This window comes from Marmota marmota, unplaced genomic scaffold (genome assembly GCF_001458135.2).
Source record: "Marmota marmota marmota unplaced genomic scaffold, marMar, whole genome shotgun sequence".
Classification (NCBI taxonomy): Eukaryota; Metazoa; Chordata; class Mammalia; order Rodentia; family Sciuridae; genus Marmota; species Marmota marmota.
The window spans coordinates 4,749,597-4,776,610 of record NW_025999862.1 but is presented as its reverse complement, the minus strand read 5'-3'; the positions used below and the strand labels follow the sequence as shown (position 1 = coordinate 4,776,610).

The window sequence follows — 27,014 nt, the reverse complement described above, 5'->3', positions numbered from 1 at the left end:
AATCAATGAACATGAGAATAAAATAACAACGAAAGACAGATGAATCAGAGTTGATTCTTTGAAAATATAAATAAATTAATAAATCCTTAGCCAAAATCACCAAAAGAAAAAGAGAAAAATCAAGTTAATAAAACTAGAGATTAAAAAAAAAGGAGAAATCACCACAGACATCTCAGAAATCTAGCAGATCATTAGGAACTATTTTGAAAACTTATACTCCAACACATTGGCAAAATTAGAAGAAATGGATATATTCCTAGAAAAACAAGATGTGCCAAAAACTGAATCAAGAAGACTGCAGGACCAGATGGATTCTCACCTAGTCTAACAAACTTTTAAAGAATTAATGTCAATACTCCTCAAATTAGTCCACAAAATATAAAGGGATAGAAAGAGATGAACACTTCCAAATTTATACTATGAAGCCAGTATGACATTCATACCAAAACCAGATAAGGACACATCAAGGAAAGAAAACTACAGACCAATATCCCTGATTAATTTAGATAAGTAAAATATTAGCAAATTGTATTTACAACATACCAAGAAGATTGCACACCATGACCAAGTTGGGTTTTATTTCAGAGATGCAAGGATGATTTAATATACACAAATCAGGGGCACATGTGAGGCACTGGGTTTGATCCTCAGCTCCACATAAAAATAAAGATTTACAATCACTCACACACACACACACACACACACACACACATCAATAAATATAATTCATCACATAAGTAATATTAAGGACAAGATGACTTAGTCATCTCAACAATTCAGAAAGGCCTTTGACAAAATTCAGCTCTCATTCATAATAAAAACACTGAAGAACTAGGGACAGAAAGAACTTCTAAGAAAGAAGGAAAAACCCAAAGCCAACCTCACAGTAAATGGGGGGGAGAGGGGACTGAAAGCATTTCCTTTATAGAAATTCTAGCCAGGACAACTAGGCAAGAGAAGGATATAAAAGGGATAAAACTAGAAAAGGAAGAGGTCAAATTATCACTGTTTGCAGATGATGTGATCTTATACCTGAATAATAAAAACAACCAAACACTCTACCAAAGACTGCTACAGCTAATAAACAAATTTGGCAAAAGAGTATTTTACAAAATCAATTTACAAAAATCAATAGCTTTCCTATATACCAACAATGAAACTGCTAAGAAAGAAATTAGGAAAACAATCCCATTCACAATAGCCTAAAAAAATAAAATAAAATGCCTAGGAGTAAATCTAACCAAGGAGGTGAAAGACCTCTATAAACCACAGAACACTGGAGTAGGCCCAGGTCCATCCCTCCACCAGCAGGCATCGGCTGGAGCCCAGCCTCCAGAAAAGGTTCACACCAGCAGACTAAGGAGTGAGCCCAGGCCCAGCCCAGATCCGCCCATAACATCTTTCGCAGGACCCAGGTCCAGGTGTTTTATCCAATAAATCGTTGTTAAATCCCACCCCTCCCCCTGCCAAAAAAACCTACAGAACACTGAAGAAAACCTCAGAAGACTGAAGACCTCCCATGTTCATGAATGGGCAGAATTAATATTGTTAAAATTGCCATACTACCAAAAGCAATATACCGATTCAATGCAATCCCCATCAAAATACCAACAACATGCTTCATAAAATTAGAAAAAAAGGTCTAAAATTCACTAGAAAAAATAAGAGACACATAAGAGCAAAAGCAATTCTAAGCCAAAAAAGTAATACTGGAGGTATCACAACACATGACTTTAAAATATACTACAGAGCTACAGAAACAAAAACTGCACAGTACTGGCACAGAAACAAACATACAGACCAATGGTACAGAATAAAGGTAAAGAGACAAATACACAGCTATAGTAATCTGATCCCTGACAAAGGTGCCAAAAACACTATAGAGAAAAGACAGCCTTTTTTTTAACAAATGGTGCTGGGGCAACTGATCATCCATATATAGAAGAATAAAACTAGACCCTATCTCTTGCCTTGCACAAGAATCAACGACACATGGATCAAAGACCGTGGAATTAAACCAGGAACTATCCAACTCCTAGAAGAAAATGTAGGGTCAACATTCCAATTTTTAGACACAGGCATTGAATTTCTCAATAAGACCCCTAAAACTAAGGAAATAATGTCAAGAGTTAACAAATGGGATGGCATCAAATTAAAAAGCTTCTGCACAGACTAAAGAAAACAATTAGGATGTCAAGAGAAAATCTTCAGAATGGGAGAAAATCTTTGCGAGCTATTGTTCTGACACAGAGGATTAATATCTAGAATGCATAAAGAGTTCAAAAACTTTATATCAAAAAAAAATCAAATGCCCAATTAATAAATGGGCAAATGAATTTAACAGACAATTCTCAAAAAGAAGATATACCTGAAAAAATGTTCAACAAAATTAGCAACTAGAGAAATGCAAATCAACACTATCTCAGGCCAATCAGAATGGCAATCATCAAGAATACAGAATACAAATAACAATAAATGTTAAAGAAGATGTGGAGAATAAGAAACACTTTTACACTGTTGGTGAGACTCAATTAGTACAATCACTATGGAAATCAGTATAAAGAATCCTCAAAAAACTAGGCATGGAACCACAATATAACTCAGCTATAGCACTCCTCAGTATTTATTTTAAAGAGTTAAAATCATCTTACTACATGATACATGCACACCCATGTTTGTAGCAGCACAATTTACAATAGCCAAACTATGGAACCAGCCTAGGTATCCATCAATAGGTATCCATGAATAGATAAAAGAAAATGTCGTACATATACAACAGAATTTTATTCAGCCATAAAGAAAAATGAAATCATGGCATTTGCAAGAAAATGGATGGAACTAAAAACCATCATGTCAAGTAAAATAAGTCAAACTCAGAAGATTGTGTATTTCCTTTCATATGTGGAAGCTTGAGAGGAAAAAGTAAAAGAAAGGTAGAAGTGGATCTCCTAAAAATCAAAGAGAGATTAGTAAAAGAAAGGAACCATGGAATTGGCGAGAGGGAGAACAGAAGAGTAAGTGCTGGGGAGTGATGCTGGCCAAATTATATTATAATATTGTGTGCATAATCATATATGTAATGACAAATCCCATAAATATGTAGAACTATAATGCACCAATAAAAAATGTGGGGGTCAGGGAGGCCTAACAGTGAACATCATATTCAATGATCAAAGATTGTGATCTTCTCTAAGATCACAAACAAGGTAAAGATGCTCACTTTCACTACTTCTATTCAACACAGTCCTGATGTTCAAGCCAGAACAATTTGACAGTAAATAAAAGGAAAACTGGAAAGGGAGAAGTAAAATTATATGTGAGGTAGATAAAATCACTGTATATGTAGAACACACTGAGTTCATACAAACACACAAACCATCTGTTACAATAAAGAAAGTTCTGCAAAGCAGCAGAATGAAAGCTTAAAAAAATAAGCATACCATGTTCCTGGACAGAAGACCGTATTAAGATATGTTTATGACACACAAAGCAATGTTCAGAGTCTGTATAAATACTATTAAAATTCCATTTTTTTTTTTTTTTTGCAGAATTAGAAAAGCCCAGCGTAAAATTCCTATGGCATCAAGAGACTGCAATTAGTTAAGATGATTTTGAAAAAAATATTAAAAAACTGGTGAATTCACACTTCCTGATTTCAAACTTTATTACAAAGGTCTAGTAATGAAAACAGAGTGTGCTGGCATATAAACCAATGGAGCAGAATAGACAACCCAGAAATAAATTCTAGCTTAATATGTTCAAATGATTTTTAACAAGTATGCCACGAACATTCACTGGGGGAAAGAACATTCTTTTTTATATAAATGGTCAGGGAAAATTAGACATCTACATACTAAAAAATGAAGGTGAACCCTTATTTCATACCACACACAAATATTAAATTCTAATGAGTCATCCATCTAAACCTAAAAGGTAAACTTATAAAATTTAGAAGAAAACAGTGCAAAACTGGATTTGGTGATCATTTCTTGGATATGACACAAAAGACCCAGGCAACAAAAGAACAAAGTAGACGAACAGGACTTCATGAAAACTAAAAAATTTTGTGCACCAAAAGACACTATTAGGTTGTGGCTCAGAGGTACAGTGCTTGCCTAGCACATGTGAGGCAAGGAGTTTGATCCTCAGCACCATATAAAGAAAGAAAGAAAGAAAGAAAGAAAGAAAGAAAGAAAAGAAAGAAAGAAAGAAAGAAAGAAAGAAAGAAAGAAAGAAAGAAAGAAAGAAAGAAAGCAAGAAAGAAAGAAAGCAAAATTTTTTTAAAAAAAGACATTATTAGGTGTAAGGGTGCATGCCCGTACCTATCTACTCAAGAAGTTGAAGACAGAAACCTGGAGTCAGCCCAGACAATACAGCAATACCCTCATAAAATATATACTGTAAAGATAATAGTATACAACCAGAGATATGAAAAACAGTGCTCAATATGTGTAATAAGAATTGTAAAAACAAATGCCGAATTGTTTTCTCTGATGTAAGGAGGCTGACTCATAGCACGGTAGGGAGGGGGAGAATGGGAGGATTAGATGAATTCTAGATAGGGAAGAGGGGTGGGAGGGAAATGGAGGGGGCAGGGGATTAGCAAGGATGGTGGAATGTGATGGACATCATTATCCAAAGTACACTTATGAAGACTCAACTGGGTGTCAACATATTTTATATACAAACAGAAATATGAAAATTTGTGGTATATATGTGTAATAAGAATTGTAATGCATAAAAAAAAAAAACAAAATACATGTACAAAGACATGAATTGGCGTGAACATACTTTATATACCAGATATGAAAAACTGTGCTCTATATGTGTAATAAGAATTGTAGGGGCTGGGGTATAGCTCAACTGGTAGAGTGCTTGCTTTGCATGCACAAGGCCCTGAGTTCAATCCCCAGCACACACACACACACACACACACACACACACAAATGTAATGCATTCCGCTGTCGTGTATTAAAAAATAAATACATAAATAAAAATCCAAACTGGGAAGGAAAAAAAAAGAATTGTAATGCATTCCACTGTCATAATCTATTAAATAAATAGATAAATGAATAAAAATAAAAGTTTATCTACACACACACACACACACACACACACACAAGATAATAAGGAAACAATTCAATTTAGCCAAAGGGATGGGAGGAGACGCTATCAACATAATACAAGGGCAACCCAAAAAAAAACAGAAGAAAATAGCTCTAAATCATGACAGAGGATTAACATCTAGAACACAGAAAGAACTTTTAAACAAAATCCAAACCTAGGTTCAAAAATGGGAATAGAATTTGGACAAACATTTCCCCAAAGGTGTACATATAGTCAGTAAGCACATGAAAAGATACTCAGCATCACTAAACATCAGGGAAATGCAAAGAAAAACCACACTGACATATCACCTCACACCTACCAGGGTGGCTACTTGGGGAAAAAAAAAAAAAAAACAACTGGGGGAGTGGGAGGAAGGAAAGGGGAGAAATGGGAAAGACTGTAGAATGAATCAGATATAACTTTCCTATATTCAAATATGAATACGCGACCAGAGTAACACCATATCATATATAATCAAAAAAGTGTGAAGTTATTCTCCATGTATGTATGATATGTCAAAATATATTCTACTGTCATGTATAACCAAAAAGAACAAATAAAAAAATAAAGAAAAGAGAAACTAACAAGTGTTATTAAGAATATGGAGAACATGGAAACCTGTGCACTATTAGTGGAAATATAAGATGATACAGCCACTATGAAAAACAGGAGAGCACTCCCTTAAAAAAAAAAAAAAAAAACACTACATAAAAGATGGTTTTCCTATACTGATGATTCCTTAGCAGCAAATTAAGCATTTATGTTTCATTTCAGATTATTAGATACCTAAAACAATTTACTAAACAAACCCTAAATAATAATAGCATCAAGACCAAAATGTTCTTTTCTAGAACACCTTACCTTCCACAAGCAATCTGAGTGACGATGCTTCCCATAAGTTCAAAAACTTTCCTTGGGTTTATTTCATGACTGGTAGAGTTATGACCCAACTGACCATATCCTCCAGCTCCAAAAGTAAACACTCCACCTTCCTAAAAAAAGACAAAACCATTTATTAGAAGGCCTAAGTCAATAAAATAACTGATTTTCAGAAAAATAAGCTGATCTTAAATATGGACTCAATTTTGTCTCTTATAATTGTCTTCAAAATTTAACAGTTAACAGATGATTCATTGAAGAAAAAAATGTCTTCAAAATAAGAGAATTCCAGGCCAAAAGGTATATAATTTTCACATATTTTACATTGAAAGACTTAATGTTTTGGGGATTTTTTGTTGTTGCTCATATTTTTGCTAAATGATTACTTATTTGCATTGCCTTTAACCTCATTATATTCTTGAATTTGAAGTACACATTTATAAAATTTCACAAATACCTAAAGATAGTACCTTAATAAAATTTTGCAAGCTAATTATGCTTTGAAAATAAATCTCTGCATAAATTACATGCAACCAGAGTGCACAAATCGTGATTTTAAGCAGATAGTGCAATGTAAATGTTCTTTATAAACAAATTTTTTTCTTTTTAAAATTTATAGAAAGCAACAAATGTACAAAAGTAGAAAGAAAATACAATTATTATACAGCCACCGCTCAGTTACACTAACTGGCAAAAGTAACTGGCAAAAGAATGGACATCTTATTATATTTATGCCTCCTCTTTACCTTTTTGAGAAGTACTTTATGTGAAAATTTAAAAAAGCACTGGAATGCTTTGAAGTAAATTGTGGTCATCAAGTCAATTCCCACATCAAGGTGTATATATATTTGATGGCTCAAGTCTCTAACAAAAAATACAGAATCTTAATACTATTACCACACTCACAAAATTAATACTAACTTCTTAAGTCATCTAAAACCCAGGCCATGCTTTGTTTTGAATTTTTGCTTTTTGCATTAATGGGGCTCATTCCTGGAGCCTCATGGATACTAGGCAACTACTCCACAACTGAGTTGTATCTCAGTCCTTTTTAATATCTATTTTCAGACAAGTTCTCACAAAGTTGCCCAGGATTGCTTCAAACTTATTATCCTTCTGCCTAAGTCTCCTACCTAGCTGGGATTACAGGTGTGCTATTGTGGAATTGTTTTAATAGCAAAACTATGACCTTTGATGTAAAATTTCATTATCTCTGGGGTAGATTCTTAAAAGTGGGATTGCTAAGTCAAAAGGTATATTTATATGTGATTTACATAATTAATTTGCAAATGAACTTTAAAAAATCTGAATGTTTTGGTGGTATCTCCATACTCACTAATACTACATGTCTTTCCATTTATTGTATTTTTAAAATCAGCTTTTAAACCTTTCTTAATGCAGTTAGCCTAACGTAGGTATTTACATAAGGAAGCTGCTTCATAAAGCAATGCTAATCTATGCATAAGAAATTCTTCCACAAAGGAGAAGATATATAGATATGAGGCATATATTCTAACTTAAAGGAAAATAAATATTTACTTTTGGAATTTTAAAATCTAGTTTTCTTTAAAATAATGTATGCCAAAAATTCTAGTGAACAAATATCACCAATTATTGTCTTCTGAAAGATAAATGCAGAAGATTGGTAGAAAACATTTTTTAAAACTTTCAATGGATACAGTTACTATCCTGGGATAGTAAATGGTTATTCGATAGATTCTATCTGAAAAGCATTATTAGTCTATTACAAATTACCACACAAAATTAGATACCATATGAAACATATTTTGACACAAAATATTTTTGTTATTTCTATATAGAATGACTAAAATTTATAAAACAAAGTGATTAAAAATAAGACTTTAGTAATTACAATTGTAATTTTAATGATAAAAAAACAACAAAACATAACAGGATTGGTAAGTACTTACAGTAAAGACTTCCTTACTAACAGCAAGTAAGATTAAATATTTAAACATTAACTTCTATAATTGGTCATTTTTTAAAATTCGCTAAATTTGACAATGACTAAAAACAATCTTTGTCATGCCAAAATTCTCAATATGAGAGAATAAAAGTACAGAATTTTAAAAGTCTATTAAAAGATAATTTCCTTCTTAATTTTATCTACTTGCAGGACAAAGATAAAGAAATAAAAACACCATTTTCTAATTTAGTCAATGAAAACCTTGCCAAATTCTTTATGTTCACATGAATGACTATAATAAATACTTTTTCGGTTAAGGTTAATAGAATGGAGTTTTTTGCTATTGCTTTGGGTTTTGATGCTGGGGATTGGTGCTCTCTCATGCTGGAGAAGAACTCTAACACTGAGCTACATCTGCAGCCTGAATATTTTCATTTTCATTTAACTCCTAGACACTAGAAAACTAGGCAGTACTGATAGTGAGTTGGCACACACCCAAGAAATTGAGAGATGAAAAAGTTAAAGCCATCGACAAACTGTGTTGAAAGTTCACTATAATTGTCCAATACTCAGGCTATAAATAACAGAAATTAAGTTTCCTCTACTACATGTTCTAAAATGTTTATAAGTAAATAGAAGGTAACTTCAAATTAGATAAAGCTATGTAATATAAATGGGACTGATACACATAGCATGGCAAGTCTGATGAACTAAAATGGGATAATTTTTTCAAAAATATTATTCAACCAGTTATTTCATGTAACTGTTGAGAAACACAATATACATAACATGTAAGAAGTATATCATATTTTATAATGTTAAGGCTGAAAATTAATGCAAATTGTTTTTAAGAATAAATAATAATCTAGGTCTTTTTACTAGTTATTTTTGAAACATCAATTTCAACCTAAAGTTTTAATATAAAAATCATGAAACATTCACTAATTATGGAAGAACTATTATGAGTAATAATAAAGTTTTAGGAGCATAATACCTTGGTTAGCGCAGCTGTATGATCTTCTCCGCAACAAATATAAACTATTTTCTGAGATCTTAGCGACTTCAGTAAATTAGGAACATACCTATCTGAAAATTCCAACAAGAGATGTTAACAATATTCTTTAAATTGAAATTCTTTTAAATGTGTTTTCTATACAGCTTCCCAAGCTCAACACAGTGATGACTGAATAATTTTAACTATGAGTCAATGATTTTACAGTACGAGCCTACAAACTTAGGTTCCCAGGCCTATCTATCCATTATACTGTGATAAAGTAAGGATTTAAATACTTAAGTGTTAAGCAACCTATATGCCAATAAGCACAGGACTGAGCAATCAAGGAAGTTAAAAAATTTATTTAACTGCTTCTAATTTTCTATATACACATCATTCTTTATATATTTACCTTGTGATTATGCTCACAGGATTCTACTTAGTAGATTGAAAACTCTATTTTCTGCTATTTTTGTAGCAGTAATGATATATACTATTGTATCATGGCACATTTTTCTTATATAGATTTATTAGTTAATTCTTTGAGAATATTATTTATCATTACCAGTTGTTACTTGATTAACAACTCACTTTTGTACATTTCAGTCATCACAATTATGCTGAACTTTATAAAATTACCATTTTTGTTATGTACCATATTGGCTAATCAACTGCAGTTATGAAAAATCACATCCAAGATCCTGATTGTTTCAGATAGTTAAAATTTCTTATGATTCAAAGTATTTTATTGTCAAGACTCTAGCATCGCTGTCAGAAGAGAAAGCAACCAAAAAATTTTAATGACCCAGATCATGTAAGTATTTCTCTGAAATACAGATTTAAAACTTCAGGTTACAGAAGTTTTTGTTTTGTTTTCCTTTCTCGAGGGGCAGTATTCTGGCAAGCACCCAGCCCCTTGCCAAAATAATTTTACGGCTTCTTTCAATTGATGGTGGCCAATAATGAAACATGCTGATTACCAATTTGAAGGAATGCTCTTCAACTATCTTTTAAGGAACATCCAAAAATGTTGTTCAGATATAATTTACAATTAAACCTTTTTTCTTGCCTCCCACCATTCCTTCAAAATGCTATCAAAAGATATTTTTAAATTAACATATCAGTCTGATCCTCTGAAAATATGAACACATTTTTCTCTGACACAATAAAAATCATTCAACTCGAAAGAGCATGTCTTTTAAAAAGTACATTTGAACTATAATGAGAACCTACCATTTTCATCATTAAGACCTAGCTGACCAAATTTGTTGCGTCCCCATCCAAAGATAGCTCCAGAAAGGGTAAGTACAAAACTATGGGCTCCTCCAGCTGCAACTTGCATGAACGGAATTCCAAGCAAAGACTTAATCAATTGTGGTGAAGCTTGCTTTTTACATTCAATGCCTAAACCCAACTGGCCATATTTATTCTGTCCCCAACAAAAAACTTCGCTTGCTGTAAAACAAAAATAAAACAAATAACAAAATCACAAAATTATTATTAACATACAAAAAAAATTGATTTGAAGATCATCTGCTATTTTGGGACATTGCTCCTCTCAGTAGATGGAAACATTCATGATCTTTTTAGCATTTAGGTTTATTTCATATAAACATAAAAAATACTTATACTACCTAGAGTATTATCTATAAGAACATTCTACATTTTTTTTTTTTGAGAGAGAGAGAGAATTTTTAATATTTATTTTTTTAGTTTTCGGCAGACACAACATCTTTGTTTGTATGTGGTGCTGAGGATCAAACCCGGGCCGCACGCATGCCAGGCGAGCACGCTACCGCTTGAGCCACATCCCCAGCCCTCTACATTTTATTTTGATTAATTACACTGATGGAGAATTATCTAAGTAAGGATAATCTTGTCCTTACGATCCTTCACAATAGCTAGCTCTTTTAATATTCTTCTATTTTAATATTCCTCAATATCTCCCAAGAGGTACTCATCTAGAGCTCAAAACTTCAGTTATCAATTGTATGCTGATCACATTCAAAATCTATCATTAGCCCAAATCTCTCCTGAGCAAAATCCATATAACCCAGTGTTGACCTGACGTTCATACTTGGATATGTCAAATGCACTTCTAACTAAGCATGTTCCAAACTGAATTCATGATCTCCACTCTATCTTCCACACCTGTACCTCTTTTTAGTGTTGCCCATTTCAGTAAATAACAGTAACTTATTCAGTAACACACTAGGGAACCATCATTAATAACCCCTCATCTCTTATATCATACATATCCATATCACTAGATTATATATAATTTCCTTTCTAAAGAAAAATATGACAGATCTGTTCTTCACCATTGTACCTGGTTATGTAAGTTTCCCCAGTTTGTTTTACTCCCCCAGTGCCAGACTATTTCATAACTTCAGACATCTTTTTATCTTTATTAAACCAATAACTGGCATTAAACTAGTTAAATGCTTCAGTGCACAAATATTTATTTGTTTGTTTGTTTATACGTGGTGCTGAGGATCAAACCCAGTGCCTCAAGTGCTAGGCAAATGCTCTACCACTGAGCCACAACCCAAGCACAATACACAAGCATTTTTTAAAAATTCCTACCACAAAATCGTACACACTTAAAAAGCAAGCATCTATGAGGTACAGCAGCATGTGCCTATAATTCCAACAACTGGGGAGGCTGAGGCAGGAGGATCATAACTTTCAGACCAGCCTTAGCAACTTACGTGAGGCCCTAAGCAACTTAGATCTTGTCTCAAAATAAAAAATGGAAAAGGACTGGAAATGTAGCTCAGAGGTAAAGAGACCCTGGGGTTCAAGTCCCAGTATCAAATTTTTAAAAAAGTAAGCTTCCCTCCATAACTTAAGTCCCTAAATTCTTCTTCTAAGAACTATTTCTACCCTTTACTAGTAAGTCCTCTCAGCCTCTCAGAAATGTTCTATATGCATACAAGAAGATATTTACATATTTGCATAGCAATATTATAAAAAGGCAGATTTGGTAATTTTGTTTGCCTGAAAAAAAAATTTGGTGTTTTCTAATTGCTCTTGGGACAACACTTTGAAGAATGTAAGGCTTTGTATGATCTACATGTTTCCAATCTCATTTCATACCTTCCTTCACTCACTGTACTCTAATCCTAGTTGTCTTCCTTTGAATTTTTCAATAGCTGCTCCTCACACATTTGTTGTTCCCTGTTTAAACCTTCCCCTCATCTTTATCTGGTACCCTTCTACTTTCTATCAGGAGAAGTCTTCATTCCCTGATTACCCAGATTAAGGACAGTCCTCCCTATTAATGTTCTAGATACTTCAAACTTTTTTTTTTTTTTTTTTACAACCCTATGGTAGTATGTATCATTATTGTATGGCTGTTATCATGAGGGCCTATGTATTGCCTATCACTATATACTACAGTGTACCTAGTTCACACTAAATGTTCAACAAATTGTTAGATGAATGTGATACTAGCTAAAGCATAAGCTGTGTAGACACACACACACACACCAAAAAAAAAAAAAAAAAAAAACAAGGTCAAGATGGAAAACTGCCCTCATTTGTATATTCTTGGGGTCTAAATATATGCTGGATCTACCTACCAAAATATCAAAAAAGAAGGCAGCAGAGCAACAGCAAAGAATACAGAGATGCCTCATTCCTTGATGCCTACAGAAATCCAAATTCCTTAATACAACATTAAAGGTCCTTTTTTGTAACACATTTTTGTTTGTATTTCAGCCTCAACTGAAATATATCTCCCATAACCTTCACAATTCATAAAACCATATGCCAATACTCAATTACAACACCTTCTTGGCTCCATGTCTTTACTAATACTAACCCCTTTGTCAACACCCCAACCACTTAATAATTCTATATTTCTTAAATTCTATTTATCTTTGAAGACTCATACCAAATAGCAATCTTCTCCTTATGCTACCATTCTATTAATCAGAACCAATGACTTTTTATTTACCTCAAAGGATTTTACTTCTATCTTGACCAAAATATTAACTATTTTTTTCCTTCCTCAAACTATTTGGATATCTGCCTCTCCCACTAGACTTTAGAGCCCCTAAAACTGTCTTGGTTTGTTTGTTTCCTCACAATTCTATCCCAGTATTTTATTCATAGTAGCTCACCCTAGACATTCACTGAATTTAATAATATAATGATGATGATTAAAAAAAAGACCCAGGAACTTATTTTCATAAATGGTCTTAAAAAAGAAAAGAAAAAGAATGGCAGGTCCTTTACTAACCTATGTCCTAGTTCTCAGCTGGAATATAAAGATTAAATTAAATCAGTAATAAGAGCTGGGGCTATGGCTCAGTGGTAGTACACTTGCCTGGCATTTGTGATTCTCAGCACCACATATAAATGAATAAAGCCTATCAACAACTAAAAAAATATTTTTTTAAAAAAAATCAGTAAAACAGGAACACAAAGCTAACAGTATGTTTAAATACTTTCTCTACTTTTAGTCACAAAAAGTTTATCTGTGAGCTTAAAATGAGATTGGAGGACATTCTTCCCCAGCTATGAAAAAATAGTTTTTAATTATGAAGTGAAAAGTTAAAAACAAAAATAAATTTCATCACTATAATAAACAACTAAAAATGACACCATTCACAAACAGAAAAAAAAAAAAGCAAACCTAAGAGGGAAAAAAAAATCTAATAAAAGGGCTGGGGTGCTGGCTTAGTGGTAGAGCGCTTGCCTAGAACATATGAGGCACTGGGTTCAATCCTCAGCACCACATAAAAATAAATTATACAAAGGTTAAAAAAAAAACTAATTAAACAACGTATAAGATCTCTCCACATAAAACAAAATACTAAGAAAAATATTAAAAGACTTAAAAAACAGAGAGCTCTAGATGTTCAAGATCCCAAGACTCAATACTGTAAAGATTTTTCTCAAATTCATTTACAGACAACAAAATATCAAAATTCCATCAAGTTCTTTGTCTAAAAAAACTGACAAGCTAATACTAAAATTTATATTGGATGAAAAAGATCAAGAAGAACCAGGACAATCTTGGGAAAGATTAAAAAGTCAGAGCCCTTTCTGCTCAAAGCATCAGTAATAAATTGGAAGAAAATAAAAACAATGCTTACCTTTAGAAAGTGCAAGTGAATGATAGTAACCGCAAGCAACCTGTACTATCTGGATATCTGACAAACTTTTAATATTTCTAGAAAAGAAGAAAGAGCAGGATCAATTCATTCCATTTAACAAATGGATCTTGAATGTCACTTACTCATGCTATTTACTGAATATGTACTATGTGCAGAGTTTCATACTGACCTCAATTAAGGCCAATTTACCAAAAAAATTATATTAAAAAAAATCGGTAACCAAGATCTAAATATAAAAAAGTAAAAGCTATGAAAGAAAAAACCCTCAAAGAAAATACTTAAGCAAAGTGAACAATGTTCACATGTCAAATACTCTTCATAGTGCTCTGACAATTCAGAATTTCCTTTTATTATAAATTTTAAAAAATCTATACTGTGTGAAACGAGGCAATATATTTGTAAAATAAATGTATATGATTTAAATTGGTGTTTGGTCTAGTTTAATACATGTTCTTCTCTATTAGATTCCTTAGAACCAATAAGGATTCCTATCATATTTTCTATCAATTCACAAATTATGAAATCTATTCCTTTTAGGTCATCGTTTTGTTTACGTATCAATCAATCAGTGACATCTAACTTTCTTACTAGGGAAATTTAATCAACTCACATTTATGATTATCACTGATATGTTAAATCTTATTTTCTGTCATCTGTGTTTGTTCTAATACTTCTATAATCCCACCTCCCTTTCTAATGTTTGCTTAATTGCAATGCAATTCTAAAGGCTAACTGGGGGAGAAAAAAAAAAAAAACACTACAAATATCTATTAACCTTGTGCTTCAAACCATCCTAAATCATGTTATATACTTCCCCTTTTCCTGGTCTTTCTACTGTTTTTCCTGAGTGAATGCTTTCAAGGAAAAAAAGGGGGGGCGGGGGGGGAAAAAAAAAACATGTTTCTTATTTCCCTTTACCTGATACTGCCATCTGACCTGATTCTGCCAAATGAGAGTCCAGAGCAAATTCTGAATAGAGTGTCGATACCCATGATTTTCGGGAAGCAGCTTCAGCAAATCAAATTGTGAGCAGGAAAAAGGAGAGTTACTCTAATTCCATATTGTTTTATTAGATATATTTTTATTTAGTGGATTTATGTTCTTAACTACAAAGCTTGAGAGTCTGTAGTGCTAAAATTTAGCAGAATCCAACAAATTAGCAGGATCCAATGTAGGATCAAATTTTCAAATGTAACAAAATGCTGGTTTTTTTCCAATAGCAAAATTAAACACTGGTAATGCAGAAAGAATTAGGAATGAAAAAACATGGAAATTACAACTATGCCGTTTATTCTTAGTAAATAGTAAACTTACTATTATTATGTGCACTAAACACATCTTTCATTCATCTGTTCACTATATTTAATATTTGGGGGAAAAAACTATTTCAGTTATCTACTTGAACTTGCAAAACCAAACATTTCAAAATACTACATTCTCATAAAACACTATGCTTTTCTTCTTCACAGCATGTTATTACTAATTACCAGTGTACATACTATTCATTTAATGTTAATCTCCTCTGCTAAATAATAAGTTCCATAAAGGCCGACTATGTAACTTATATGCATTAGAATCCCTAATACCTACCATAGTGCTTGGCAAATACTATGTAAGGAATGCACTATTAAAGGATAAATGAATCTGTAAAGTCTTAGAAGCTTTAGTATTAAATTAGTCATAAAGTTTACCAAAAATCTTCTAAATTTGCAAAGTAATTTAAACTCAGTGACTCTCCTTTCCAAAATACTGCCCTATAACACAAATGCTAATTTCTTGAGTACATATTACACAAAGAAATACATTCTACTGTGGCATTACTATGTTGAAGAAAAAAGTATCTCCTTTCATCTTCCGGTAGATTATTAAACACTAATAACAGAGATAGGGATCTGCTTTGTTTCCTCAGCTTTCAGAAATTAAAAAAAAATATTCTGAGTGGTAACAATTTACTACATTGTTTTCCCAAGTTCCATTTTTTCACAGATAACAAGTTAGAAAATACTTAATCACAACAGAATGTTATAGAATTCATCACAAGTAAACTTTTCATATTTTTAATATGAAGATGAAAACCAAAACCATAATGACCATATTCATGTCAATAAATAAAGACGTAAAAATGAGATATGAAAAATTCAAAATGTGCAGAGGAATGGAGTCAAGTGTAGTATTTTTTAGTAGTGGTTTTTTGTTTTGTTGTTGTTGTTTTTATCTTTACAATCTTGTTAAGGTGCTATTATTTCAGCATAGTTGCTATATCAAAAGATGTTTTTTTGTAAGCCTTATGGTATCCACAAAAATCTGCAGAGACCAACACAATTAATAAGGAATCAAAACATACTACCAGAGAAAATGACAAAATCACAAAGGAAAACTGTAAGAGTAAGAAAGCAAAAACAAACAAACAAACAAAAAAAGAAGAACTACAGTAACACCAGAAAACAAATTACAATATGGTTGTACTAAGACCTTGCCACCTATCAATAACTACCTTCAATGTCAATGATAAAAAATTCTCCAATTAAAAGATACAAAGTGATTGAATGGATTTTTTTTAAAAAAGGAAAAAATAAAACCCAATTAAATGTTTGTAAAAAAAAAAAAAAAAAAAACCTTTACCTCAGAGGACACACATACAATGAAAGTAAGGGGATATAGTAAGATATTACACAAATTAAATCCAGAAGGAGCAGCAGCCATAATCCTATCAGATAAAAACAGACTTTAAATCAAAAGCAATAGAGGCAAAGAAAGTCATTGTACAATGATAAAGGTGTCAACTCATCAAGAGGAAATAATGATTCTAAATATATATGTGCACAATATAGGGGCACTAAATGTAAATCAAGTATTAAAAGGGAAAGACAGACTCCAATAAAATAATAGTAAGGGACTTTATTATCCCACACAATGGATATCTCATTCAGACAAAAAGTCAACAGAGAAAGAGCAGAATTAAATTGCACCACAGACCAAATGGACCAGACCTAAAAGACTTCTACAGGACATTCCAACAACACATGCAGAATACATTCTTCTTATCACTAGGTGGAACAGCTTCCAGAGCAGATTATATAATAGACTATAAAACAGGTCTCAATTTTTTTTTTCAAAACCGAAATCAAGCTAAGCACGGTGGCACACACCTGCAATCCAATCCCAGCAGCTCAAGAGGGAGACAGGAAGACTGCAATGTCAAAGCTACCTCAGAAACTTAGCAAGGGCCTAAACAACTTAGTGAGACCCTGTCTCTAAATAAAATGCAAAAGAGGGCTGGGGATGTGGCTCAGTGGTTAAGTGCCCTTGGGTTCAATCCCTGGTACCAAAAACAAAAACAAACAAAAACCTAGAAATCAGTAACAAGAAAAACTTTAAAAACTCAAACAAGTAAAAATAAATCCCAACATTATGTACAATTATAATGCACTGAAAAACATGTATGAAGTAAAATAATTTGGAAACTATCTAAACACACAGAAATTAAGGAACTTTTGAGGGTGGGATGCAACATGGGGGACTGAATCCGGGGCCTTGCACATACTAGGCAAACACTCTATCACTGAACTATATTCCCAGTGCACAAGTTTATTCTTGAACAACAAGAAAGAAATCAAAAATCTCTTCAAACAAATGAAAATCAAAACACAACATGTCAAAATCTATGTAAGACAATAAAAACAGTACTAACAGGGGAGTTTTTAAGCAATCAACATCTATATTTAAAAAGCAGAAGAACTCAAATAACCCATCATTGCATCTTACAGATTAAGAACAAGAGGGGTAAAAAAAAAAAAAAAAAAAGCTGGGCCAGGGTTGTAGCTCTGTGGTGAAGTGCTTGCCTAGCATGTGTGAGGCAATGGGTTCAATCCTCAACACCATATAAAAATAAATAAATAAAATAAGGGTACTGTGTCCACCTAAAACTTAAAAAAAAAAAAAAAAAAAGGCTGAGCAGAGATAATGAAAAAAAATGAAGAATTGGTTTTTTGAAAAAAAACAAAGCTAACAAACCCTTAGTCAAAATAACAAAGAGAAAACAAATTTAAAAAAAAAAAAAAGGGAGACATTACAACTGAGTGGCTCAAAAGAGATTATTATGAATGACTCTTCACCAACAATATTCGATAACCTAGCAGAAATGGACAAATTCCTGGATACATACAGCTTACCAAGATTAAACCATGAAGACAGAAAACCTGAACAGATCAATAACAAGTACTGAGATTGAATCAGTAGGGCTGGAACTCAGTGGTAGAGTGCTTGCCAAGCAGGGGCAGGGCCCTGGGTTCAATCCTTAGCATGCCCAAAAGAAAAGTCTCCCAGAAAAGAAAAGCCAGGAACAGATGGTTTCACTGATGAGTAAACTACTGCCAATTCTTGCTTTTTTGTTTTTGTTTTTTTATGGCAGTGCTGGGGACTGAACTCAGGGACTAATGCATGCTAGACAGCTCTCTATCACTAAACTACATCCCAACAATTCTTAAATTATTCCAAAAAATTGAAGAGAAGGGAATTAATCCAAATACACATTACCCTGACACTAAAATCAGACAAGGACACAACAACAACAAAAATACTACAGGACAATAACTTTGAGGAGCATAGATGCAAAAATCCTCAACAAAATATTTAACAAACTGAAGATAATGGCACATCAAAAAGATTCATCCCAGGGATGCAAGACAGGGTCAACATATACAATTTGATAAATGTGATATAGCACATTAACAGAAAGAAGGACAAAAGCTATATGATCATCTCAATAGATGCAGAGAACTCATTTGATAAAATCCAACATCCCTTCATGATAAAATTGTTAAATCTAAGAGATATGGAAAAAACATACTTCAGTATAATAAAGATCATGTATACAAAGCTGGGCTCAGGATATAACTAAGTGGTACAGTATTTGCCTTGTATATGCACAAGACCCTGTGTTTGATCCACAGCACGGCACCAAAAAACAAAAACAAAAACAAACTATCATTATACTGAATATAGAAAACCTGAAAGCTTACTAAGAACTCAAAACAAAACAAGGATGCCCTCTTTTACCACTTTTATTCAACATAGTACTAGAAATTCTAGCCAGAGCAATCAGGCAAGAGAAAGAAATAGAGGCATCCAAATTGGAAAGAAGGAAGTCAATCTGTAACTGTAGACGACATGATCTTATGATATAAAGACCTCTAAGGAGTCCAACAAGAAACTATTATAATTAAAGAATTCAGCAAAGTTGCAGGATACAAAATCAACATATAAAAATCAGTAGTGCTAGCTGCATGGTGGCACACACCTGTAATCCCAGAGACTGGGGAAACTAAGGCAGAGAATTACAAGTTTGAGGCCAGGCTCAGCAACTTAGCAAGACCCTGTCTCAAAATGAAAAATAAAAAGTAGAAATTATAAGAGAGCTGAGAATGTCTCTCAGTGGAAGAGAACCCCTGGGTTCCATCCCTAGTACCAGAAAAAAAAATTTAAAAATAAAAACAGTAGCACTGCTATACATGCCAACAACAAACTACCTGAAATGGGTATCAAGAAAGCAATTCCATTCCCCGCCCCCCCCACACAAAGTTAAGGACATTTGAATTCATGATTGAGGAAAAAACAAAATATTGTTAAAATCTCCGTGCCTTTCAAAGTGATCTATGCATTCAGTGCAATCCCTATCAAAATATGAATGACATTCTTCAAAGAACTTAAAAAAAAAAAAAAAGCTAAAATGTGTATGGAAGAACAAAAACAAACAAACAAAACAACAAATAGCCAAAGCAATCTTCAGCAAAAGCAACAAAAAAGGAGCTATTACACTACCTATTGTCAAAGTATATTACAAACAAAGCCATAATAATCCCAATAGCATGTTTCTGACATAAAACAGACACAGAGGCCAATGAAGCAGGATAGAAAGCTACAGTCAACATTCAACAAAGGTGCTAAAAATATACATTAAACAAAAAGACTTTTCATTAAATAGGTGCTAAAAAAATTGGACATCCACATGCAAAAGAATGAGACTGACTAGCCCTCTATCTCACCAGTTACGGTGAGGGGGATCAACTCAAAATGAGTTAAAGATTTAACCATAATCCATACATGTATGATTATATTAAATGAAATCCTCTCTCACAGATAACTATACTGCACAAATAAAAACATTTAAAAATACTTAAATATAAAACCCAATATAATATAGTATTATATAAGAAAACATAGGGGAAATGCTTTAGGACACTGGAATGGGAGAAAATATCTGACAAAGGGTTACTACCCAGAACATATAAAACTCAAAGGCAAATAACCTGATTTAAAAACAGGCAATAGATATAAATAGACATTTCTCAAAAGAAGACTTAAAAATGACCACCACTTATGTAAAAAAATGCTCAACTCACTAATCATCAGGGAAAAGGAAATCAAAACCACAATGAGCCATCACCTCACTCTATTAAGAATGAGTATCGGGGCTGGGGTTGTGGCTCAGTGGTAGCACGCTTGCCTAGCATGTATGACACGTTGGGTTCAATTCTCAGCACCACATACAAATAAATAAAATAAAGGTCCATCAACAACTAAAAAATATTTTAAAAAATGACTATTATTGAAATGACAAGTGCTGACAAGGATGTGGAATAAGGTGAACACTTGCACACTGTTGGTATAAATGCAAATTAGTATAGCCATTATGAAAAGCAATAAGGATTTAAAAATTTAAAAAATGAACTATCACATAATCCAACAATCCTACTTCTGGGTATATATCCAAAGGAAATGAAATCATTATGTCTAAGGGTTATCTGTATTACACAACACTACTTGCTTAATTTTGCTTAATTTTGATGTTCTTATCTGCAAGCATGAAAATGGTTTTGGGGGCTGGAAATGTAGCCCAGTGGTAAAGCACTTGACCATCACACATGAGGCCTTGAGAACGATCACCAGCACCAAGCCAAAAAACAAACCAAAATTGTGTCAAGAAAGTAATATCCTGCCAGGTATGGTGGCACACACCTGTAATCCCAGCTTCTCATGAGGCTGAGGCAGCAGGGTAGCAAGTTCAAGGTCAGCTTGGGCAACTTAGTGAGTCACTCTCAAAATAAAAAAAAAAAAGGGGTAGAGATGTAGCTCAGTGGTACAGGGCTTCCCTAGCATTCATGAGTCCCTGGATTTAATCCCCTGTAGTGGAGGAGGAGGAGAAATAGCCTAATGTGAATCTTCAGTTTTCTGATTGTTCATATGAAAATTTATCAACACTAATTTTTAGAAATCCCCGTATAGATAATGTGTATGAAACTTACAAATCTGGTTTAACATCTGGTACTTAGAAAAAGTCTTATATCTAAAAAATGATTTGGTACTAAAATTAAAAAGAAAATCTCTGATAATCTTTTATAAAACATAGAATCAATGAAAACTATGTATATATGTTCATACAAATCAGATCCAATACATAAAAATTTGAAAACCTGAGAAGGATAAACAGTATAATACCTAAGTTAATACAGATGTTTAACATACAAAATCAGATATTTAAACAACAACAAAAAACTCAGTTCTTTTTCAGGTGGCTCAGTAGTAGAGTCCTTGACTAACATGCATGAGGTCTTGAGTTTGATCTCCAGCACTGCAAAATCAATAGGCAACCTTCAAATAAAATTCTCACACAATAAAACGATCTCCTTTTAATTATTTCACCTACATAGTACTGAAATGCCAGAAGTGAACCACAACAAAATGAGGATTATGCAACTGGTATAGTAAAAATAAGGGAAACTAGAAAGCTCTGCCATGAATCAATTAAGATGATATATTAACATATAGGTCCTTTTTCATCTGAAAAATACAAATATTTTTTAAAACTTATCTTAAAAATCCTGTTCTATAAAAATTACTTGGAAGAAGCAATGAAAGTAGTAAAGGGTAGGTTAAATTTAAGGTCACTGTTTCTACGGTTGCTCTATATTATCTAGTCAATAACCATCCAGTTAAAAATTACCATTTTCTGAAAGAAGTCAAAACTAAACTGTCTGAAGAAATTTAATTTACTCAGCTTAAGGAAAAACATTTTTCTTCCAACAGCACCATCATTAAGGGACATCATAAGCAAACTGGGAATTACGTTATTTAGTTGTTATATTGCAGAAGAAACAACAGGAACCAAATTTGAGGAGTTTTGCAGGATTTGGTTATATGTTGACTAAGGAAAACATACGAATATGATGTATCCAAATGTCTCAATGGATAGTTCAATAATAGAACAAACATTAAATTTCAAACTGCAAATTCCTGTTCTGAAATATATCTTCTCCTGTGTTCTACTTTACCCTAGTAGTTGCAACCTTTTTTTTTTTTTTGATGCACTGGGGATTGAACCCAGGACCTCAGACCTACTAGGCTAGTGCTTTACCACTGAGCTACATCCCCAGTCCTATCACAAAATTTTCCTTAAATCAAAACAAACCTTATCAATGTCAAAAATAGAACACATAAATGTGTGCAAAAAAAAATTTTTTTTTTTTTTTACCTAGAATAAATCTAAAAATAGTTATAAGAATATCTTGGGGTTCCCTGGAGAGTTCTTTTGTCCCTAAAACTATTACCACCAGGAAGAAAGAACAAAAGGGTTTAAAGAGACCAGAATTTGTATAATATAAAAATCTAAGTACAAGTTAGTATACTTAGGTATCTTAAGAAATAAATACGTCTTTTAAAATCTTTATATTTTTATCTAGATTTTTTTATGCTCAGTTTTTAATATTAAAAAAATGATTATGTCCTATACAATTCTGTAAGACTATAATACTGATCAGGCATCATTTTAAAATTGTGAAATAATTCCACAATTCTACGTTAATAATATAAATTAAATTGTGATCACTGTTAAGTAAAACAAAAAAGTGGAAAGCATATTCTTTTTATAATAGGCATGTTTAGACTGCCATAGTCAATAAAAACCACACTGAAAAAAAAGAGTATCGTGAACCAACTGATATTTAGTAAATATTTCAACAGCTGGGATATTCAAGACAGTATATTTAGCTTAAAACAGTCCGTGCTACTAAGATAAAAGTTATTTTAAAGTAGGAATTCCCTGTCCCTTTTCTTTATGAACATAAAATCTGTTGAATGTGAAGAACATAAGAATATATTTTAAAAAGTAGCTGATCAATAAATAGTCCAACCCAAATTAAATACATCAACTCAAATTTAATTTACCTACAAAATTCTTAAAGGATTCAAAGGAAAGAAATAATTAGATGACAATGCTTACATGCTCACAGTAAGCAGAATGATTTAAATAAACAAACACATTTTAAAAGATTAAGGACCTCTTTGTGGTCACCTTTGTTACCTGGGTACTCTGATACATTCCTCTGATCCTAGTAGGCCAAGTTGTCCATCAGAATCGAGACCCCAAGCATACACCTGGCCCTTGTCATTAAGTGCTAAAGTATGAGCTTCTCCACACGAAACAGCTACGATATTTTGAGCATCCAGGGCAACAACCTGCTCTACAGAACAGAAGTCAAGAAGAGAGACGTTACATTCTAATTTTGAACTTCCAATGATAATATATTCAATCTTCATTTTACATTTAAGAAAAGCTAAGGTAATGTTTAAATACACACTAAAAATAATCAGTTATTTTGAAAAATCTAACAAATTCATGCTCCATGTGTAATAATTGTTGTGGTAAAATACAGATAATTTTCTGAGTGGATATATAATGTCAAGAAGAGTTCATAAAGATTCTCTCATAATGTACACTCTATTCAAAACCATTATCAGGGGCTGGGGATGTGGCTCAAGTGGTAGCACGCTCGCCTGGCATGCGTGCGGCCCGGGTTCGATCCTCAGCACCACATACAAACAAAAAAAATGTTGTGTCCGCCAAGAACTAAAAAAAAATAAATATTAAAAAATTCTCTCTCTCTCTCTCTTTAAAAAAAAAAAGAAAAAGAAAATAAAGGTGTTCTTTAAAAAAAAAAAAGAATGTGTCTTTAAAAAAAAAAAAAAAAAAAAAAAACCATTATCAATAAAAGAAGGGTCCAGGTAAAAAAAATAGAATCATTTAAACAACTTGGCTGTTTGATTTTAACAATAAAACCATAATTGACCCACACATACCATACAGACACTGCAGTGAAGTGATTCTGAAATTAATGTTTTATGAATTGGTAATTTTTGAATGAAAAATAACTTCTTTACATATCTCATTTAAAAAAAAAAAAAAAAGCATCTGTTGGATATGCTGAGTAAAGAACAGAAAGGCAACATGACCATAACTGATAGGTTCTTTTGTGGACTGCCATTTTAACATCAACAAATATGAAACTCCATATGTGGTTAAAATGTGTTCAAGTTTTAAGCCAGAAATTCATCTAAAATATTGGACTTCAACAGACTGTAAAGGAGCCAACCACTGACATTATCAGTATGGAAATTGTTTCTCTAGTCTCCTTAGTTTCCTTGAGATGTGCAATGTTTGTGAGTGTTTCACTAGTACCATTAAAAACTTGGGGTTTTTAAAAATACCATTTAAATTAATATTTTTTAGTTTAGTAAGAAATTTATAATTACTGACTTCAGTAAACTAAAAGCCTAGTGTCAAAAGTGATTAAAACTGGATCAATTAGGGTTTCTTGGCACATTTTAGCTCCATTTACAAATGTAGCAATTCAATAATAGAAAAAAATGCAACAGGAGGTTCACATTCTTTCATGCAGAGAAATTCAAATTGTTTCTAGATTATTAAAATTTTCATTTTTGTAGTGAGAGGTTAGCCCTAGATATCTCCTCTAAGAAACTGCACAACTCTATAATGATTTATTATTGTAGTTACTTACCTTAAAGTATTGAGTTAATAACTGAAAGCTTACACTTAATCTCATTTTTGTATGTAATCTAAATGGTTTTATAAAATTACATTGTAGAAACACAAAAAAGGAAAAAAAGATATAAAACACCGTTTTCCCTACCACCACCACCACAAAAAAAAAAAAAAAGAAGAAGAAGAAAGAAAAAGGACTTGGATCTGCTTCCATCAAAATGCTCCTACAAATCTAATTATGAATAAAAAAGTGAAACTTAGAAAAGATCTTATGTCTCACAAAGGCTCCCAAAATAAATCAATTTCTCTCCAGAACAACCCTAAAAGGAAGTAGCAAAAAAAAAAAAAAAAAGACAGGTAAGACTAATGTTCATCAATAACAAAGTAAGAGTACTTAAATTAGATAGCAATGGCTATAAAATCAAAGTCCAGGAAACAAAGAACAATCATTTATATCAAATATTAACATTGTTATTAACATTGTTTTATACTTCGAGTGCTTCAGACACTAGATACACAAAAATGAATAAAACAGTTCTGATCCTCAAGGAGGTTTACAATTTGTGCATAAACAGGTGAAATAAGGATGTAATTAATGATAAGATAGAAAAAAGACAATAGAAACAACAGATACTTATGTTATCCTTAAAAACATTAGGAAGACTTTGGGAAGGCAATAATTCTTAAGCTAGATCATTAGCTGAAGAGAAGAGATTCCCATGTATCCAATTTGAGGGAATTAAAATTACTTGTTACAGCAAATCAAAATATAAAAGCAAAGTTGAGAACCAGATTAAAAAAATGAGGGGAAAAATGTTCCTCATCTGGGCAAAACTAACCTCCACAATTTTTAAAGACTTCTGAGAGGCAAAAAAAAAAAAAAAAGATTCATAATTTACATCAGTGGGTAAAAGATGTGAACTGAATGAAAGTTCACAGAAAAATAGAAACAGCACTTAATCATATCAAAGTTGTTCAACTTCACTAATGAAAGAAATATACATTCAAACTACACTGAAAAGCCAAAAATATACTTTTCTAAATATAACCATCAATAAAGTTTTATCAACAGAATGAGGTAAGTCCCAGAGCAGAGGAAAATATTTACAAAGACAGTTGATAAAGGATTTATCCAAAACATACATAGAATTTTTGAAATTCAACAGTTAAGAATACAAACCAACTCAATTACAAAATAGCAAAAGATTCAGACAGGTATCTATCTCACCAAGGAAGATGTACAGATGGCAAGTAGGCATAAGATCAGATGGCACAATACTGGATGCCATCTGGGCATTGCAAATTAAAACAAGAAGATACAAATTACACACCTATTAGAATGGCCAAAATCTATAACACTGACAACACCAAATGCTGGCAAGGATATGAAACAACTTGAGTTCTCTCATTGGTGGGGGCCAATCTCAACAATTTAGTGAGACCCTTAGCAACTAGGCAAGCTCTTGTCTCAATATAAGAAATAAAAAGGGTTGGGGATATAGCTCAGTGTAATTGGAAGATAATTTGGTGGATTCTTACAAACTATAATCAAATACATGATCCTGTATTCCAACAAAAGCATTCCTTGGTACTTAACTATGTCCACACATGGATGTTTATAGCAGCTTTAATCATAATTTCTGAGACTTGGAAGCATACAAGCACAACCTTCACTAGTTAAATGGATAACAAAATTGGTACAGCCTGAAAATAGAATATTATTCAATGCTAAAAACAAATGGGCTATCAAGCCACAAAAAGACATGTAAGAAACTTAAAATACATATTGCTAAGTGAAAGAAACTAATCTGAAAAGACCACATACTATGAGATTCCAAATAGATGACATTCTGGAAAAGGCAAAACTATGGAGACAGTAAAAAGACTGACTGCCAAAGTTTGAGCAAGGAAGGGATGAACAGGTAGAGCCATGAGTATTTTTAGGGCAGTCAAAACTATTCCTCATGATACTGCAATGGTGGAAACACACCATTATATGCTTGTTAAAACCCTTAGAATAAGTCACACGAAGAGTAAACTAGAGGTAAACTATGGAATTTAGTGATAACAACATGTTGATGTAGATTTATTGATTTTAACAAATGCATATTGTGATGCACAATATCAATGGTGAAGAGGTAA

General features: G+C 32.6%; 1 protein-coding gene across 13 annotated transcripts in view; it reads right to left on the bottom strand.

Moving 5' to 3' along the window:
- The window catches only part of Herc4 (HECT and RLD domain containing E3 ubiquitin protein ligase 4), a 121,274-nt gene that overhangs the window by 71,993 nt on the left and 22,267 nt on the right, over window positions 1-27,014 (bottom strand). For all 13 annotated transcript variants that reach the window (XR_007350086.1, XR_007350079.1, XR_007350083.1 and 10 more), the window contains 5 exons: window positions 23,394-23,553; window positions 14,015-14,091; window positions 10,143-10,364; window positions 8,910-9,001; window positions 5,971-6,101 (listed from right to left, as the gene is read on the bottom strand). Coding sequence is in view for 7 of the 13 variants with exons in the window: in XM_048810097.1 (XP_048666054.1) it covers window positions 5,971-6,101; window positions 8,910-9,001; window positions 10,143-10,364; window positions 14,015-14,091; window positions 23,394-23,553 (682 nt within the window). In the remaining 6 variants the exon portion in view is untranslated. The remainder of the gene's footprint in view (window positions 1-5,970; window positions 6,102-8,909; window positions 9,002-10,142; window positions 10,365-14,014; window positions 14,092-23,393; window positions 23,554-27,014) is intronic.